Source organism: Ixodes scapularis, unplaced genomic scaffold (genome assembly GCF_016920785.2).
Source record: "Ixodes scapularis isolate PalLabHiFi unplaced genomic scaffold, ASM1692078v2 PGA_scaffold0__279_contigs__length_252992795, whole genome shotgun sequence".
In the NCBI taxonomy this organism is placed as follows: Eukaryota; Metazoa; Arthropoda; class Arachnida; order Ixodida; family Ixodidae; genus Ixodes; species Ixodes scapularis.
The window spans coordinates 211,069,443-211,085,142 of NW_024609835.1; the positions used below are offsets into that span (position 1 = coordinate 211,069,443).

Below are 15,700 nucleotides of genomic sequence, written 5' to 3' on the forward strand. Positions count from 1 at the left end.
GCTTCCCGCTTTCATGAATGTAAAATTCTTCCCTGTGTTGCTTACAAAAATGTTCTAGCGGAACCGTTCTGAGGCCGCTGACATCACAAGGGTACTTTCGAAAGAATGCACTCTAAAAAGAAGACGAGTCTACTGTCCGGCCAGTCGCCACGATTGAGCGGGAAGCTTGGCGAATGCTGAGACTGTAAATATTTTCAGACCAAAAAAGTATTAAAATATTTTGATATTTTTGATACACTCTGCGAGCATAGTGTGAGTCGTGCATGCATCGTGTGTGGTTGATGAAATGTTTAATTTGCTACGGGGATATTTGGGTGGTTTCAGATTTGTTGCACACCCATGTGGTCCCCGAGTTTATCAGAATAATGAAGACAAGCTCATATTTATTCAGGAGTTGAATTTGCGAGAACTACGCTTGAACGAGAAATTTCCATGTGCTCAGCTTTCTTCGAGGGTGTGTTGCTCCTTGAGTTCTTAGTGCACTTGGATTGCAAGGATCCCCTTGTTGTAACTAAAGTAATCGCGGCGGGAGGAGTGTCATATGCTCGCTAAGCTATCTATTGGTTTTTGTGCAAAGTCATGGCATTATATACGCCCACAGCGCTATCTGTTGAGGCATTATGATTCACCACGCATCGTCGTGGGCACGCGTCGTCATTCGGGACCAAGCCGCGCGTGCCGTTGGCCGCCTGTCCCGTGAGTCATACTTGCCCCTGCTGCTTGCGATCCCTTTCACATCAGTCTCGCGGCGCCATGGAGAGGTGTCGGTCTGTAAATCGCACGGTCCGGGGTTCCATTCACGTGGGCTTCGTTGGACTTTCGTTGCCTTCGCCTGGGCGTAACACTTTTTTTGTCGCACTTGAGCGGGACGCTTTTTAGATGAGTTCTAGCACGTAAATACATTCTGTACTAACAATCCGCAGTGTGGTACTTGACCTGTCATCTCACTAAAGTCAGTGCCACGCCGCCTACTGTTATTTTGGTCTAACCATTTTGACAGCCACGTCCGTCTTCAAACTTCCTCTCTAGAATATTGCATAAATTGTATCTCCCATGCGCATCGCGGGAAAGTGCATGCTTCAATTTTTTTTAAGGGGCACGTCCATGACTGGTAAGAGTGACTGATTGTTCTTATAGGGACTGTAGATAAGGTCCTGAAACTTTATGGCCAAGAAAAATGGTGCCATTTTGGTGACCCTACCATCGGTCCGTGGGAACTCGGTGGTGCAACATTGTCGAATGACACACCAATTCTATTTCTGCCATCCTCACCTGCGTTAGGTACTCACCCAACGCGAGGATTACAGCGCATGATGCGTTTTATTGACTATACAAGTACTGGCAAGCCATTCACTTAAAGGGACACACATGAGCCAAAGATGACAATGTGTCCACGCTAATGTGACGTTTCGCCGGCATCTACTACAGACCAATATGTGCGTGCTTGAAAAGAGGGTGGGTCCGCGACAATCACAGCAGACCATTAGAAACGAGCGCGTACGAATATTGGATGAGCCGTGAAGCAGAAATCACGATGCGTCGCCGGTTAACTATCGTAGCAGCCGCCACGCCATTCTCAAACGAGTGCGGTTATTTAGTAATTAGGAATACCCAGTACTTTTAGATAGACTTGGTACAATAGAATGAAGTACAATACAATACAATAATTAAAAAAATGATAAAACCACTGAGGAACATGATAGCGTCGCACTTCTGACCAATTTATAAACAGGCCATTTAGAGTTATGCAGTGTAAGTCAAAGTCACGTGGATGCATGAATGGTAGTGAGCCAAGTTAACCTAAACACGCTACAGCGCTTTTTGTTTTTCCGCAGTGAGCTAGCCTAGCGGAAGCTGGTTACCCCAGTTGGTGACGTGGCCCTGGGTATATCCAAGTGCGAGGGAAATGTGTGTTATATCTCCAGTTATTATTATGACGGTAAAGTAAGCGGACAACGTTTTTGTTTGTGTCTATTTCTATATCTTAGGTCGCGCTTCTTATTTCGCGCTAGATAATATAAGTATTTAGGAAACACACTGTTTTTTTTTTCTCATACAGCGCGTTCAGCGTATATCAGGGGTCTCAAACGTGCGCCCCGCGATTCTTTGGAACGCGACTTCCAAGCATCCAGGCTGCGAGCTCCGTTCCTATGCATTGAGGGCTATATGCGCCATAAATAAGTTTCACATTATCTACACATTTAGCAAATGCTTTACTAGAGAAATTCAGGACACTCTCCTCAGTTGTGTTGGGCAGAACGGCGGCCGCGCTATAAGCCTTTCTGAAGTGGTTTATTTGGCGACCGCTCTCTGCCCCACCTTTTCCTCTCGCCGTCAGAGCACGTAAAGACGCGTCTTGGAATGCGGTGCGGTTGACTGTGTCGAGGATGCGAAGCCGGTACCGCTGGCGCCGTCACGCGTGTTTCCGCAGATCTTTGTTGCCGACTCCTTCTGCGTATTCTCGGGGAGTGTTCTGTATCCTCTCAGTAAAGTATTCGCATTTAGTTTTACGACTGCCATTGGACATATGATCGCTGAAACAATCATAAACAGAAAAGGCACAGTTATCTTGCGCTTTTCATGCTGCTTGGTCCGACCCTTCAGCTGGTAGCGTAGGGTACTTCTGGACTTAAACTGAAATGAATAAAAAATTCATCGATTAGGCGGTGGTTAAACTACATCCGAATGTGCAACAGCATTAAATTCCTTACATTAATATGATGTATATAAGTGTTTATTTTGGTCTTTTCACATCGCTAAAATTCGTTAAGTCTACAGTAATGCAGTGTAATCACGAAAGCTATATGGCGAGAGGGTATTTTATAGGGGGTAATCGTCTTGGTAAGTTGAATAATTAACGAAAATTCGAGGAACGGTTATAATTAGTTGAAATAAAATAATTGTTTAAATTAGAAACCTTCCGAGCGCCATGGAATACCAATAAACCAGTAAATTTAAGAAATAATCACAGCACATGACAAACGCGGTGGTGCGCTAAAGTTTTCCTTCCGTGCAAGAGGCGCTGGGCTCACGGTGCGAAAACGTGGATTATAATTTTCTCCTTTACGTCTATCATGCCAAATTATCGAAAGCCAACGCATACTGAGAAGCATCGTCTCAGAGTGGGGAGGGTTCGGCCTTTATACGATTTCGTTAATCTTTTAAAATTTGGACACCCGAGCCTCGCCGGGGAACTTTCTAAAAACAACCCTGTTCCCAACTAAACATGAAATATAAAATGTAGAGCCCTCGAGCCCATCCTGCTGCCAGTGTGAATACTCCAAAATGAATCCATTTTGATACAGCCAGTCTTAAAGTTGGGGTTGTTCACCTGTTTCTACGGAATCGTTCATCCTCTGAAATTTGGGCACACCCGCATCGCCAGGAAACATTTTGAGGACTACCTGCAGTTGTTAACTAAGGCAAAATATAAAATTAAGAGCCCTGGAGCACATTAAGGTATTATGGCAAATATTTAATAATTTGTCATTAAAAAAAAAAAAGAAACGTCGTTTCTACGTTTTTGTTAATTTCTTTAAATGTGGGATCGCGACCTCTGCCAGAGGAACCCTTTGAGAAAAACCCAGTTGACAACTATAGAAGGAATATAAAATTTAAATCCGTCGTGCCCATTCTGGTGTTGTGGAAAATACTCCAAAATTAATCATTTTTTTAAGGCAACCGGTCTCAAAGTCGGAAGTGTTCCGCTGTTTTAACGCATTGGATCATCGTTGAAACTTTAAGCACCCTCGCCTCGCTAGGAAGCTTTTCGACGACAACGAAATTTCCAACAGAAGGTGGAATATAAAATTGAAAGCCTTCGAGAACATTATGCTGTTATGCCAAATACTTCGAAATGTGTCGTTTTGTGGGAAAAAAGGGCTTGAATTAGGGATAATTTGGCCGTTTTTATGTTAATTTGTTTTTTAATGTGGGCACCCGCGCCCTGCCAGGGAATAGTTCGAGAACAATCTAGTTTCCAACTAAAGAAAGAATATAAAATGTATAGCCCTAGAGCCCATTCTGGTACTATGGCGAATACTCCAAACTGAATCATGTTTGAGACCACCGGTCTCAAAGGGGGTATAAATCCGTTGTTTTTACACATTCCTTCATCTTTCAAAATTTGAGCACCCGCGCCTCGCCAGGAAACGTTTAGAGGACTAATTACTTCCCAACTAAAAGTGGAATATAAAATTTAGCGCCTTCCAGCGTATTATGGTATAATGAAAAATACTCCAAAATGAATCATTTCTGGGACAATCGGTCTCAAAGTGTGGATGGGTCGGCACTTTTTGTGCATTCGTTTATCCTTTGAAATTTTTCGCCCGCGCCTCGCCATGGAATTTTTGAGGACAACACAAGTCGCAACTTAAGGCGGAATATAAAATATATGTCTTCGAGTTCGTCCTGGTACGATGGCGAATACTCTGAAATTAATTATTTTTGAGACAACCGGCCTCAAATTGGGGCTGTTGTGATGTTTTTACGGATTGATTCGTATTCTGAAATTTGGGCATTCGCGCCTCACCAGGGAACATTTTAAGATCAATACAGGTAGAAACTAAAGGTGGAATATAAAATATAGAGCACTCGAGCCCCTTCTGGTACTATGGCAAATTTTCCGAAAAGATTCCCTTTTTAGACAACCGGTCTCAAACGGGGTAGTTCGGCTTTTTTGCGGATTTGTTCATCTTTTGACAAGTGACGACAGGCTCTTCGCCACGGAACGTTTTGAGGACATCCCAGTTCTCTAGTACAACTTGAATATAATATTTAGAGCCCTAGATCACAATATTGTATTCTGGCAAGTATATACTTCCGAATTAGCCCTTTTGGAGAAAATTGGTCTCCAAGTGAGATGGTTCGGCCGTTTTTACTCATTCGTTCATCTTTTGAAATTCGGCACCCGCGCCTCGCCAGGGAACTTTTCGAGGAGAACGCAGCTTACAAATCAAGGCGGAAAATAAAATGTAGAGCGCTTTAGCACATTATGGCATTTAGGCGGAAACTTTAAACTGATTTTTTTTTAGAAAACCGGTCCCAAAGTGGGAATGGTTGGGACGTCTTTACGTATTCGTTTATATCTTGAAATTATTGCACGCGGGTCTCATCTAGGAACTTTTTGAATTTGAGCAAGAGCAGAACTGGTTACGACATACAAAATTTAGGACCCTCGACTACAAGAGCTGCTGCTATGGCAGCTGCTCCGAAATAAGCCATCTTTGCAAAAAAAATTGTCTTGAATTGGACATGGTTTGGCTGTTTTCATACATTCTTTCATCATTTGAACTTTTGGAGCCCGCGCCTTGTCCGGGGACATTTTGAGATCAACCGAGTTCTCAACGGGCCGCGAAATACGTATTTGTTAGGACGCCGACTACAAGCCAATGCTTTTTCTAAATTTTGGGCTTCCGCCCTGTTAGTGGAATGTGATATCAAGCAGACTATTCGATACGCCCTTCTCCAGTTTTTGTTTATCTAGCTGTTGGTGTTCAGCGCGATTGGGATAATTAATAGAATGTGACCATTTGGTACGTGATTGGATATTACGTTTGACATGTGCATGTTACGTTAACAAGAGCAATACTCTCATAAATTGGATACTCGCTCTAGTGCTCTTGTTCCTGAAATTAACAACCACTTTGTTATGATCACGTAACTTTAATAATTAAACTATTTTGAAAACTTTTTTTTCTAATTTTAGTTTATTGTAGAATAAAACAGATGATTTGTTTCATAGTCTATTGATATCAGCATCAAAATACTGGTAATGATCGTGAACATCTAAACGAGAGCGAGTGAAAGTTATGTGTCGAATTGGTCTCAGAAACCCAAGAAAATATATTGAAACAAAAAAAAATGAAAATAAATCAAGCACATTATTCATTTGTCTGGTTCGCTGCAATGGTATGAAAAATCTTGTCCTCTTATGTATTTTTCAAATGGGCTTGTTTGAACTTCTATGTTTCTCAAAAATATGTGTGAGTGACCTCCGAACTATATTTTTCTACGTAAGTAATACACATGTTAGATTCTACAAAATTTGCCATAATATTGAAAAGGGATTCTATTTAACTTATGAAATTCTAAGTGTTGTTTATACCCAAGACTATACTGTACACTTCAATTAACTTAATGGCAATCCAGCAAAACTTTTATTCGACTGACGAACCTGCAGTTCACACCTCATCATTTTGAAAATTAGGCACAAGAATAGCGGTGTACGATAAAATAAAGTAGTAGCATGGTGCATTGTTCAAAGCGTAACGTATTCGTGTTATGGTAAAATTTCTATATTAATGACATGGGCTTCTATGAGAGCGCTGCCGAAGCCGCTAAGAATTGGCACAAATTTCTGGGGTGATAAGCAGTATTTGATTTATGAACTCCGCTCGAGATATTGATTGCTCGATCATCCGTACCCCCAACAAGTCATATTCCACAATCAACGGGTACGACAAGGACGCCGCATGTGTGGACGAACGCATGGTGAAAAGTTTCCGAACCGAAAGCTGACTTCTTTTCATTTATATTAGTGTACTCTAAGTTTGTGCTCGTTTGACGAAGGGTTTGTGTTTAAAGTTACAATTAATCAAATTCTGGCTTTTAAAAAGTAGTTATGTACTTTTCCAGCTTACGCTAGACGAATGTGGAAGCGATTTCTCTTGAGAAATACCTTCCTGTCTTCAGAAGCAATTGCTTTTGAAGTGGAGGAGGAAACCGGATGTCGGAACGCGGATGTCAGAACCAGCTAAATTGCTTGTTTCAAATTGGGAAACATTTCTTCAATAAACTACAGGATAAAGCAGAGATGGAGTTCATTATTTGTTGGATTTTATGAGGTTAGCTAAAAGCGTAATGTTTACTGCTGATGCAGAGTTATTGAGTTTTGGGATTCTGCCATAGGCATATTTAGATTACACCAACTTTTCGCCTTGCACGCGGAGAATAATTATATTTAAGGGAATGCACTGCGTCTACACTCTGCGAGAACCTAATATTGCTTAAACTGATCGACTTCCACGTCATGATTGCTAAAGGCTTCTTTCAGTGGCGTAACTCTATAACAGGTCCTAGGGTGAGATTATGTTTTATGCTCACCGTTAACGTAGTGGAAGATCTAAAACAATGTATTTTTGTCGACTTATTTTACCCTTATATTCGATGTTGTGTAGGCATGTGCTTTTATACATGGTTTGAACAGATATGAGAGACAGATTAGAGCCATATAAGTGCCGTCTTCACCACGTCCTTACCAGGCTTGCCGGACATCAGATGACAGAATAATCGACAAATTAAGTTGACTATTTAAGCAAATTAGGTTAACTTTTTTAATTATCGACTTTATGGGTGATGTCACAATTGCCAGTTTCACGGGAGTTACAACATGAATCTAAAGCAGTTTCAAAAGCTTACGAAATGCTGACGGGCTACCATATATTCCTCGATAACTTTTCGAGTTTTTGTACAATTTCAAAAGAGCTTCGAAACCTCCGTCCGGAATTATGCATGAAAATGTGACGTAGGGGTTTTGCCACGTCGTCATTAACTCGGCAGCGTGTCCTTGGCGAATTCTCCGACGTCGCGCAGTCGAGATAATAGCGAAGCGCTTGAAGCGAACATACCACTCTTCGACGCTTCATTATGAATAACAATCGTACACTCCTTTCCCACCAGTTTAAAAATCCTATTGACGAGAAACGGGACAACTAGTCAATGGCTATCTCGTTGCCCATTGGTATAAAAAAAACGGTTTAAATAGGTTTAGCCTACAATCGTAAATGCCGTCAATACCGCCATTGCTACATGACATGTAAAACGAACAATTAAAGAAAAGAAGTGAACAGAATTTAGGTAATTAGCCAAGCTACTGTATTGGTTATTTTCTGATCTAATGTCCACCAAGTCGAATGAAAACATGGTAAAAACTTCAAATATCCAAACCTAATCTGTTTTGTAACCTCACTGCAGACATTATCACACTCCGCCTACCAAATTCTTTTATTAAAGAATGGGGTCACGATGAAATAATTTGAATGGCTAAGTATATCAGACTCATAATTGTTCTGAAAATTGTAAGCGAAATTACAACATCTAAAGAAGACAGAGTTGACCGCATTTGAAATTCGTGTACTTTAGAGATTCCGAAGTAAGTTCCAATGTAATGTTATTGATAATTTTTATTTAGACTTGTTTATAAAGAGCTCTTGGCCTTCTTCATAGTCTTTAATTGGTCGAAAAACGATAAGAGCAAATTATGAGGTATGTAGAAACACTTAATATTTTGCGTATTACATCTATACTTTTTGAAGTTCGATCCGAGAAACTGTAGCTGATCAATTCCTACTAGTCCTTACATGCACACACTTTAGGGTTTTATTTACGTTATTATATAGCTTATTTGTCGTTCGTTTTGGTAGTAAGAAACGTTATTACACATTTAGTGCATAAAGGCAGGCGTGAAAAACACACTTGTTCACATAAATTATTTATCATTATTCTAAAGAAACAGTTGCTTCTTCTCCAAACTTTCAACAAACAAGTTTGCGTATTTTCCTGTGGGCAAGTCGTGGTGCTCTTAGAAATATTTTTGTCCGTGCGCCTCATGCTACCGTTCGACTTGTACGCGTTTTTTCGTTAAATACGAACTTTACCTGTGCGAATTTGCTGCGGGGAATTATATCTCGGTCAATCCTTGGCCTTTAATTAATCTTTAATTAACGAGTTCCGGACAACATAATACAAAGTTGCCTCTTTTGGTGTATGTACCTGTGAAACTGGCATAATGATTAATCTAGCTAATATAATCAATTTTAGACTTCAAAGCTTAATCATAATTAATCACGCCAAATCGTTTAGCATTCGCCGCGGCATCAAATTTTTCAATCCCATGAATCCTTCAGAAAATAGTAGCACAGAATAATATCATATTTAAACAATTCAGCATATTATGTAAGCATAGTATTCTCGATGTAACAGGTGTTGTTCAGAAAAACAAAAACAAAGAATACCTTGTTTTTTGGCCTGCGTAAATTAACTAGAAAAAATTGATTTCACTAACTACACAGTGTGTAATAAGGTGATCATACCTCCCATTCATGTTTCACCTACTCTCGACCGCCAAAACAACGTTTACGTCCCATATGCTCGCACTAACGTCTCTCATTATTCTTTAGGATTATCTGCCTCCTGTGACTGAAACCACCTTCCTTCGCCCGTAGTCTCTATCAATATTAAGGACCTTAAAAAATTGAAATGCATCCTTGTTTAATCTACACTGATTGTATTTTCCTTTTTGTGTGTCTGTCTTCAAAAATTAATGCAACCAATTCCCCCTCTAAAATGCTCACGCGCGAGGCTAAAATAAATAGATACAAATAAATCAAAGGAAGCTCAAACTTTGTGAGAATGTGACACTAGTGGTTGGGATAGAACGCGGAAGTTTGCAAAAAAGGACGTTACCTGAATGAAAATATAATTGACAAAGACAAATATGTTTCTTAGAGCCGATGTCCACCTAAGTTTAAAATCGTCCGAACAAAAACTGACATTCTGGAGGCCTGTGGGATCCACATCAGCGAAATACTATTATCAGCAAGAAAGATAATATTGTCTTCTTCCTTGACGATCTTCTTCACTAACAAGGTGTTACAGGTCCTCACAGTAGAATTTAGTGTTCCCAAAATAATATGTTTAGGTGACGTCGGCAGCCTGACAGATAAATTAATTTTTTTCTTAATTATCTTTCCGTCGATGGGATGTATAGTTTATTCAACCAAGCCGAAAAGCAGGGTATTTTTTTGTCGGGAATAGAACGAAAAAGAAAATTTTAGAATAACACGACAAACTATATTTAAGAAATACCCGTTTCTAAGTATAATCGATTCATTCGAAGATAGGACCATGGAAATCTTATTAAAGGAAAGTGGCAGGCTTTCGAGCACTTTCACAGAGTGCAAATATTTGAGCCGTCAAAACGAATCATATAAGTAAACTATTCCTCGTGTTTATTGCGACACCTCTAACCTCAGTACACACTACAGTGACTTGCAGCTTAAGGGGAGGAGATTATTATCTCCAGGCGGTCTTAACTTTTCATGCCTTCTAACTGTCTCCCTAATGGCTATACACTTGGTTCGACCTTAGATGTAGCCGTAGCCGACGCTCCGAGCTGATTAGACCAATCAGACAGCATCAAAAGCTAAGAATCACGGCGTTCTTCGAGTTTTGGCATGTGGTTTATAATAAATGAATCAATAAAAATAATGCTTTTTGACTTGTTCTTTTATCGCAGCTCGATTTGTCTCGTCAGCCTGTACCGTAGGCTGCGCCTGGACTTAAGCTGAAAAGAAGCATAGGGGTTTAGTCTCACTTCCTGCGGAGCAAGAGGAGATCCTCGCAAGTTGCTACGCCCTGCGGTTATTTGAACTCTCAGTTAATATAACTTGCAAATTACTAATCAAACCTACTTCCACAAAAATAAAGAGCTGCGTTATTGTTAATCTTAATCAAATGTTATAGAATAAAAAAAAATGCAAAACACGTTACGGTTGATATTAGAGCGACTTTTATATTTCCGAGTGTTTTGTTAAACAATTTGAACATCATTGAATAAAGAGCTTTTGTTAACCTGGGGTTTTACCGAAATATATCTACCTATACTACCTATCGAATTTTAAGATTGCTGTCCCATTGAAACTTTTTATGCTCTTATTTGTAGGCACATTTTAAGCGCCAGCTATGGTACCATTACTGGCGAAAAACGAACCGAGCTGGAAATTTCTTTCGTTGACTTCAAACACTTGAAACAATGCGATGTTCGATCGAAACGAGTTAATTGGCACAGTTGTCTATACACATCAATGAGTTGTAGAAGAGATTTCTGAAGATTGATTTTCTTCAATACGCCGAGGTATTTTTGGGTTTGCAGAAGTTAAATTCCATCAGCATTTAGTTGAGAACCGCTGTCTCGACAAAGGCGTAAACAAAAAGGAATGGCTCGCTAAGTGAAGTAGTCTTGTGGAACAGGCTTATCTCTGGTGAGCGTCGATTCAATTTGTCGGTTTGGCGCTCTGTGAGCAACAAATCGAATTTTTTTGCGATGTCAGCAGAGTGGTTGGTTACGCCACTTGGCTCAACATGAAGACTAAGCGAAAGTGAAAAGGAAATCAGGGACAAAGATAGGCTCAGACTTGTACGTAATCCGCTAGACGTAAACAATTTGCTTGTAAGCCCTAGCATTTTTCAGTAATTTTGCAACGAAATAATTACATGTTTGCTAGAGTAACTATTAAGTAATTTCTCTGCATACGGCCAAGTGGTAAATTCATACATATCTTTTTCGCGAACACCCCCCCCCCCCCTTTACTTAAAAAAAATGAGTGTGCTGATATTGGTAACGTTGACTGCTGCCACACTGTGACAACCATTAACAAGCGAAAAAACAGGTTTGGCACTCTTTTGTTCTCCAAAACCTTTCTTTACAACGCCGCGCCCCTAAAGCTTCTTTTTCTTCAGAACCTTGAAACAAAGCCAGCATATTCAAATGAGCACTCCGAACAAAAGTAGAAGTGTCGGTAAGCTATTGATGCTTTGTTTCCTTCTTTTTTTTTTGCATTTGAAGACGGGGAGAAGAGGACACCAAGTGATGGTGTGCTTCTTTGACAAGTTCGGGGCAGTGAGCTTCTTCGCAAGATTTATCAAATGCCTGTTTAGTTATAGTTACTACTATCTGATTCCTAATGCCACAACAGGATGGGACGCTCCGTTTATCCTAAAATGCACAAACATTTATGTTATAATAAGTGAAATTGTTATAGACAAATTCATTCTCGTTCATTGCTGCACGAAAGATATAAGAGCACTTATCATCGTTTATTAGGGAACAATATGTAAGTTTTGCTTCTTATCACCTTGTTCGGGAAAGCTTTAGAAGCTACTTACTTTCTTTGTAGTACGACTTCTAGGGGTGGCCCGCTTTATTTCTGAATTCCAGCCTGGCTATCTGCCCCTCATTCAACTCTTGTGCGGCAGCTTTTTGCGAGCACCTTGGAAGTGGCTTCGGTATTTTTCTTTTCTCTCCTCTTTTTACTCCAGCAGGACACATCTTAGCTGAAACACAGATTACTACTAGTAACTCAAACGGAGAGCTGACATAGGTTAGAGATTTCGGGCTTGAGTGAAACTCGTGAGTGTGACTTAGCTTGGGGCCCTTCCCTGCCCTTAACCTCAGCGGATGTCTATCTGGAAAACACTGGAGTACACTACTGCTGGCCCGCGCTCTATGCGTTTTTCTTAATGGCATCAAGAAAGGCACGCACGGCAAACGTGCGTTTACATTGCTTTGTTTTAACCGACTTTCCAATCAATTTTTTAGGCTTTGTATCTTATTGGCGTATTATATTTCTTTATTACGTATATTTATATCAAACAAGTTATTCTGCTATTGACAAACGTCTCAACCGAGGTTTGACCTGTCCAGAGCCAGAGAAAAGATAATTTAGATACACACAGTATTTAAAATTTATTCCATGTTTGGGCAGTTGTATGATGGCTTCTGCGGCTTCGCGATTCCAACAGTGTCAGGCACCGGCAGGCGGCAACAACGACGAAACTTTCCTACGCCATCAGGCTAAAGAGCACTTCCATCGCTTCGCTGGAGGAGCTCAATGCACTGCATTAGGCATTCATGAGGAACAGTATGGAACTCCCATCCGGTGCCTTAGTTGAAAGGGTGTTCAGCGTAGTAGTCGTCATCTTCGCGAAAAACTGAGGCAGGATGTCTGACGAGACTTTCGAGGGTCAGCTGTTGCTCAAAACATTCTCTGTGAATAATAACGACTGATGACAATACTAAACACCTGAATAAACATCTTCCCTTTGTCTCTTACTTGATGTAAATATTGTTCTAGGTAACGCCAAGAAAGTAAGAGATTGCGATTTTTATGGTGATGGCCAGTAACTTTTATAAAAGGGCAGTTCTTATTGTAATTAACTAGAATTTAGCCAGGTGTAATTGTAAATGTAATTCCTTACGTTTTTTAGCAACGCGTAAAACTCTAAATACGCAACGCGACACAAGATGATCCAAAAGTATCTCATCAGCATTATGTCGGGGCCAAATCAGACGAGCAAATATTCAAGCATTCTTTCTTCTGGCCGATATACGCTAGCCCAATTGGTAGTTGAATTCAGTCACGGCTCCTATGGAGCATTCAGGAGTTTTGGATTCAGCGTTTTTTTGCTACGAGGGACTATTGTCGGCTGAGGGCGATATATCTGCAGCCGTGACATATTATGAGGAGCTGAAGTTAGAACATAAACATAAAAGTTTTGTACAACGCCCTTAGATAGTGATGGGCAGATCTAAGCTTATGTGTCCCAAGGGATGGTTTTTGTGTCCTCTGAATGTTTTGAGCGACCTTCCCCATACAACTAATGTGCAGTGTGCTGCTGAACTCTGCAGGGGATGAAGCCCAGAGAGGAAACTCGAGTAGCCTTTTGCCCTATCTTCAGAAATGTTTCTCTAGAACGTTTGGTAATTGTCGTTGCCGTGTTCTTTGCAGACACTCCCCAGTTTGTAAGCGCACTATCTGCCCTGCAGAGCTGTTTTGTACCTTGTGCCTGCAGACGTCTCAAAATAGGCCAAGAGACACTTTCTTGTATCATCCCTTTTAACTCACCGAGAATTCGCCGAAGGCATTTGGCTGTGCAGCCTGCTTCTGTCCCTGCATCTGTCCCCACATATCAATCTCAAGATTGATATGTGGCAAGTTTCTAACACGCGTCGCGACATATTTGAAGCACATAACCTTATATAGGCAGTCCCATATCTGTTGTTTCTTGTGTGTAGCTTTATCGGTGTTCTAGCATTTGTTTTAATATTGAGTGGTGTACAGCGATTATGATAAGCACTATATTGTTGTGCTAATGAATTAGTAAATGCCCATATTATTTCTTTATAATAAAAAACTTCATTTTCAGTTTACTCAATTATTCGACAAAATTAATAAAGATCTTCCGAATAAATATTCATTTCACTGGCACTTCGCGGTGTATCACTTGTCCTCTGGACATGTGATGGGTTCCAGTTTTGAAACAACACCGACGTTCTATTTGTATATATTAGCCTTCACTATGCATTGTCTATTAACATCAGGGGGCTCACTGTTTATTGTCTGAACACATTTCATTTTAACATCACATTGCAATTTTTGAAGCAGTAAAGATGAAAGCAAGCAAAAGTCGAGATTTCCGTAGCCCGACCTTTACGTTTCAACGCCTGTATTAGGCGCGATTTGAAACCGGTTTGTATTGTGGCACAATTTCTTTTACCGTTTCGAATTCGCAGAGGCTTTATGTAATAATTTGTCACGAAAAACATCATTAAGACGACACATAAAATATGAAAAGCGAAATGCTGCGGTTCCGAGGAGCTGTTGTGAGCCCAGTATTGTTATCTTAAAAATGTGCGACAGAGAATAGGCTGAATGTCACTTCTCGAGACCTCAACAGGTTTTTACTTTGAAACGTTCAGCTCTGCAAGATTTGAAAAAGAAGTGACGACGTCGTAAAAAGGCACCCGTTCGATCTAGATCGCGAGGAAATCACAGGTACCGCCCTTTCACCTTCCTTGTTTTTGTGTTTTTCCCGCAAGCTCTCCCCAGCTCTCTTCTCACCTTTGAGCGAGGGCAGCGGGTGCTGACACGAGCCACAGCAACCACACGATCCCCATCAGTCTTGGGTGGCAGGGAACGGCCAGACAGGCTGCCATGAGCGCGAGCACGTGATCAAGCTTGACGAGTCGCCGAAAAACGTGGACCCGGCTGGAACATAGTCGGGGAATGAGGCTCCCGCTCTTCCCGGCGTCGATGCCGACACCGCACCGGCGGCTCGCGTTCCCCCCTCCCCCCACCGCGCATGCGTCCTGAAGGGAAACTGTAGGAGAGGAGGAGAAGGGACTGGCGGTATTTCTTCCTCCCTCCCTTCCTGTCTTTTCCCTTTTCTTTTTTTGTAGGGAGATGTGTGTTTCTTTTGTGTGTGTGTGTGTGTGTGTGTGTGTTTCACCGGCGGTTCGAAGGCAGCCCAGAAGAAAAACAAAGAGAATACTGAGTGGGCGGGTGAAGATGAAACAGGAAAGGGCTGCTTGGTAGACACGAAAGGGTTGCCTCGACAGAATAATGAGGATAGTTCACAGATTGCTTCGGGAATTCGTGCGCGTTCTTGTTCGCCGTGAGCGCCGTCCACCGCGTTACGGGGAGGCAGTTCAGAGTCCCGGTACCGTCGAGGGTTCTCTAAAAAAACACCAGCGCCGGACACGGTTTTAAAACATGTATTCACGAAGCGGAGGACGTAAAACTAGCGCCGTGAATCCGACGGTGCGTCTCGGTTCATGTCCGCCGCCCCTTATATGGAAATTGAATGGTAGTTTGTAACACAGTTTGTTCTTGTTCGGCCTATATGTTTTGAGCCGGGTGAGGAGTACCTCGTAAATTGATAATTGGAACGAAAATTGACTGCAATAATTTTTTTATCTTAAAGAATTTCTACGTGCGTGCATATATACCTGTTTTTTTTTTTGGCGCATCCACTTGCTTGTGCATATGTGTGCGTCCGTGTTTGCATGTGTGAGCTCGTTTGTCGATATGCGAGAACGCGAGCGTGCGTGTGCTTGTGTTTTTGCGTGTGAGTGTGTGCG

The 15,700-nt window shown here is 41.2% G+C and overlaps 1 protein-coding gene across 1 annotated transcript in view; it reads right to left on the bottom strand.

Annotated features, from left to right (window-relative positions):
• Positions 1–14,918, bottom strand: part of LOC8028325 (glycine receptor subunit alpha-2) — a 410,983-nt gene extending 396,065 nt beyond the window's left edge. Inside the window, exon 1 of the mRNA XM_042290809.1 lies at positions 14,682–14,918. Coding sequence (XP_042146743.1) covers positions 14,682–14,776 — 95 coding nt within the window. The 5' untranslated portion in view covers positions 14,777–14,918. The remainder of the gene's footprint in view (positions 1–14,681) is intronic.
• Between the last annotated feature and the right edge of the window lie 782 nt (positions 14,919–15,700).